We start from the raw sequence: 4448 nt of genomic DNA, 5'->3' as shown, positions 1-4448 counted from the left end.
CTGGACGCAGCACTGCAGGTGGGGTCTCACCGGAGCAGAGTAGAGGGGCAGAATCACCTCCCTCGACCTGCTGGCCATCCTTCTTTTGATGCGGCCCAGGATATGGTTGCAATCAAGGACTACATCATCAGTAGTTGTCCTAGGAGAGCAACTCCTCTGCAAACCTCCTTTAGCAATCCCAGAAAGCTAGCAGGAGCATTACAGCAGCCCCAACCCACGCCAGCTCTCTGCCCCCCTTCCCATACCTAAGGCAGCCAGCTGTGTTGGTGAGCACCGACTCCCACTCGATATGGCGGGGTTTTGAGTCCTCATTGGGTTCCCGCTCCCAGCCTGAGCGGGGAATGACAACCTCATCAGTCAGGGCATGTAGTGCATGATCCACAATGGCCATCTTAATGGAGTCGTGTGAGGACAGGTTCCACAGTGTTCCTGCAATGCCACAAGCAGGAGGTGATCAATCAGACCATGTGGGCTTAAAAAACCTGCACTGTGCATCCCTCACCCAACAGATCAGCCCCTCCTTTCCTCCCTGGAGCCATTACCTGTGATGACCTCCGTGAGGTCCATGTCATGGGCCTTCCGCAACAGACGCACCAGAGCAGGTACCCCATCGCAATTCTTGATGGCAATCTTGTTGTCTTGGTCCTTGCCAAAGGAGATGTTCTTGAGGGCTCCACAGGCACCATAGTGCACCTCCTTCTTAGGGTGGTCTAGCAATCCCACCAGCACGGGAATGCCCTTCAGCTTGCGCACCTCCGTCTTCACCTTGTCATTACGGTAGCAGAGGTGTTGCAGATAGGCGGCTGCGTTGGACTTGACGGCGTCCAGCCGGAAGCTCAACATGGCTATTACCTCTGGCAGTTCTGGCTGGCGCCAGTTACCGGGGGCCGGACCTCCCTTCCGCAGGCTGTCCAGACTAGCCAAGCTACCCCGCTCATGCTGAGCCAGGGGGGCCCAGTAGTACCGGTCGGGGGCCACTTCATCCACCAGCATGTCTTCATAACTCCTAGGAGAGAAGACAGCAGGCATCAGCACGAGCCCTAGACCGGGGAGTGGGGGGGATGTTGTGCCCCCTCCAACCCACCAGAAGATAGGCTGAAGCGCATACGGTGTCTAGTTACCACTACCCTGCTGGAGTGCACCGGGCAGACTTCTGTCAAGGGCTGGGAGCCAGTGTTGGGGCACCTTCCTGCTCCCCACACAGGGTCCAGCTGCAGGCCACCCCCCATGCATCCCCAGGCCTGCTCAGGAAGCAGGCGGTTGTTCCTCAGGAGAAGGCAGTGTCAACAGCTATTCCAGTCCCTTCCACCTACCCACCAGGTTTAGCTTTGGATCAGAGGATCCTGGTCTCTGCATAACCTCCACGGAGGCAGGAGCCGGCCTCGGAGGCACAAAAAAACCTACTATTTGGGCCTGCAGCCACTAGAGGGCAAGTTCATACCACAACAGACTGCTGGGAGAGCAAATCACCCAGGAGTTCCCCAGGCCCATTACACCAGCACTGCATGGGTGCAGCAAGCACCCGGAGTCCAGTTTCAGGCCATCCAGTTCTCTGCTGTACCGTCTGGCTGTATCCAACACTGCACCCCATCACCTCAGCTGCCCCACAGCAGCCCAGGACACACAGACTGCTGCCAGACCAAGCCACTGCCATTATTTCAGAGCATCAGAGCTAGAACAAAGAATTTTACCCAGGATGGGGCTCAAACTCTTTTGCCTGCAGGTGCCCGGCAATATACACAAGTTGCACTGCTGCCCAGGGGACAGGCTTAGTCGAGCATCAAGAGACACCTGGGCTCCAGGGATCAACCGCACTGCTCCCAGCACAGGCACAGGGAAGAGCTCTGGTCCCACACCCCCTGCCCTGGTGAGGGATAGTTCACCCACAGACCTAGCAGCACTGGGAATGAGCCCCAACAAGCATATGGAAGCTGCAAGAAAATGCAACTAGTCCCCCACGCACCAAGGTGACATTTAACACCCTCAGAACATACACCACACAAAATCCCAGATTCTCACCCTATTTTTGTAGTCACTGGCAATATAATCCTTCCCCCACCCAGGCAGAGGAATCCAACGATTTCCAACAGAAGAGGATGGGAGGGGACTTGGCACTTAAACAGAGGGGCCTGACCACTGCTGTCACCCCTGCTGTGCCAGGGCACTGGGAACGCACAACCAGGGTCCAAGATGAGGTAGCATCCTCTGGCTCACATCTGCCCTGGGGACTGCTCAGCCACTTTCTGAGCTCCCAAATCAGGTGCAAGCAGCCCCCTGCCCCTGGGCACGCAGGGGAAGTTGCAACAAAGGTAGCAGGTTCTGCTCCTTATGCCGCCGCTTCCCCTCCAGCCTCTGGTACAGGACTTGCCAAAACCACCAACTCCAGGTGGCAGCCATTTCACAGCCACATCCCCCTCAGGTGCTGCTGCGCAGCTGCCCACACCGCGCCACCACAGATGGTGGCAGTGGGCTGCAAGGTTGGCTTTCAGCATGTCCCGATGGGGAAATGTGCTGCTTGCCACATAGCCTGGCTACTAAGAGATGCCAAGGAGCCCACCTGCTCTGGGGAGTCGCTCCCCACTGCTGCGGCGCAGTGCTCAGCGCACCACACCAACCACCAACACCATCCCCGCAGCAGGACAAGGCAGGAGCAAGATGCAGCCGAGTGCCAGTGCTGCAAACAAGCCACCCAATGCTTGTCAACACAGCCAGAAGCTGACCTCGCTCCCATGCCAAGACTCACGTGCCCTGAAAGGGAGCTCCTGCCCAGCCACGAGGGTCATTCAATGCTGGATCCCCCCCTGCACCTCCAGGTGAGATGGGGCTGGCAGGGAGCGGGGAGCACAGCCTGTGCTACCGCTGAACTCCCCCTTCCCTCTGCCCCTGCAGAGGGGGAGCTCCGAGAAGAGCCACAGGAGAGGGGACCCGCGTGCTTTGCGGCCAACGGCAGCCAGCACACGCTGCGTCTCTCAGCTCAACGCACGCCATCTCCCGCGTGCCTGGCAAGCTGCCTCCCTGAAGGAAGTCATTAACTGCCAGGCCCCTGCTCAAGACAAACATCTCTGAGGCAGGGGGGATGCTGATCTCGCTTGTTCCCATTCCTGCAAGCCAGGCAGCTGAGCATGGATGGTAACTGAGAAGGCAGGGAACAAGCCAAGCTCAACAGCACCTGGATTCCACAGATTGCTGCGATCTTCATCAGTCTGCCTGGGGAAGGACAGCCTGCTCATGGGCCACACCAACCCATCTTCCAAACCCTGCACCATCCCTGCAGGACAAGGTGACATCTCCACCAGGGCTGCTCCTTGGCCGTGCTTGAAAGTGGGACCTTCTGTTGTGACTCAATTCCCTCAGCCTCCCACCCGGCTGCAGCTCCTGCACCTGGCTCCTGTAACTCCTGTCCTCCAGGATCCGGAGGGGCGGAAGGAACACGGACACCATCCAGCCCAGCAGAGAGGACTCGTGGTCTCAAAAGCTAAGCAGTTCAGACCAGGCCATCCAGGGAGGGCTCCTGCCCCTGCATGCTGGGCAGGACATGAACCCAGGGAAGGTTTGCAAGCCAGAGCCTTCTGTCTTGACTGGCATTCACTCCCTCCGCAGCCCCAGGCTAGAGCAAAGCAGCCATGGGTCTGACATGCCTGCTTAACCCCTTCCGCCCAAGCTGCTCTCCAAGGGGCTAGCCATGACGGCCACGTGCTCAAAACTGTTAACACTGGCTTCTTGCAGGCTGCTTGAGTCGGTGCAGGCAGCGGGGGCAGCAGCCTTGCCTGCCCAAGCTTCACAAGGTGAGGCGGGCCAGGGAAATCAATCTGGGTGAACAACTGCCCTAACTGGTTCAGCACAGCAACAGAAACACTTGTGCTGGCACAAGCTGGAAGGACAAAGCTCCTCCTTTAGTCCCTTCAGCAGCCAAGAGGTACCGTGGATTTACAGTACGTGCCTCGAGACGGGCGGATCTCTGGCAGGGGCTGGCAAGAGCCTCCCTTCCCTCAGGTCTCTCCCTCCTGCCTCTGTTTTATGCCCTAGGAGCTGAAGCAGCCTGTGCTCAGCCTTACCTGCCCTCCTGCTCCCAGGGCTCTCAGGAGATGTATATCCATCCTAGTCTACTGACACAGCCCTCTCCCCATCTCTGGGACCCAGGCTCAGCCCCTCGCTCCATTCCTACCTTACCACCCTCTGAGCCCGCCTCCAGCACTGCCCCAAATCCCGCTTGACAGCCCAGGCAGCAAGCAGAGCAGGCTGAGAGGCTTAGCACACAGCAGCGGTGTTTGTGCAAGAGACACAGCTGGCACAAGACACCAGTCTACAGGAGTCATGGCCCCAGGCACACAACATCCCAGGATGCCCGGCCGCGTGCCTGGCAGGGCGGTAAAAGGACCACCAAGACCCTGCTCTGACTGCTGAAGGGCAGCCGCAGCCTGGTGGGGCAGCCGCTCCACAGACAGGCT

At 58.7% G+C, this 4448-nt stretch overlaps 1 protein-coding gene across 1 annotated transcript in view; it reads right to left on the bottom strand.

Annotated features, from left to right (window-relative positions):
* LOC104077563 (catenin delta-1-like) overlaps positions 1 to 4448 on the bottom strand; it is a 15732-nt gene that overhangs the window by 6994 nt on the left and 4290 nt on the right. Inside the window, 2 exon segments of the mRNA XM_009578844.1 lie at positions 246 to 429; positions 543 to 1006. Coding sequence (XP_009577139.1) covers positions 246 to 429; positions 543 to 1006 — 648 coding nt within the window.

The sequence above is a fragment of the Fulmarus glacialis genome, unplaced genomic scaffold (genome assembly GCF_000690835.1).
Source record: "Fulmarus glacialis isolate BGI_N327 unplaced genomic scaffold, ASM69083v1 scaffold17815, whole genome shotgun sequence".
Taxonomy (NCBI): domain Eukaryota; kingdom Metazoa; phylum Chordata; class Aves; order Procellariiformes; family Procellariidae; genus Fulmarus; species Fulmarus glacialis.
The sequence above is the reverse complement of the archived record's forward strand: the minus strand, read 5'-3'. Positions and strand labels throughout refer to the sequence as shown.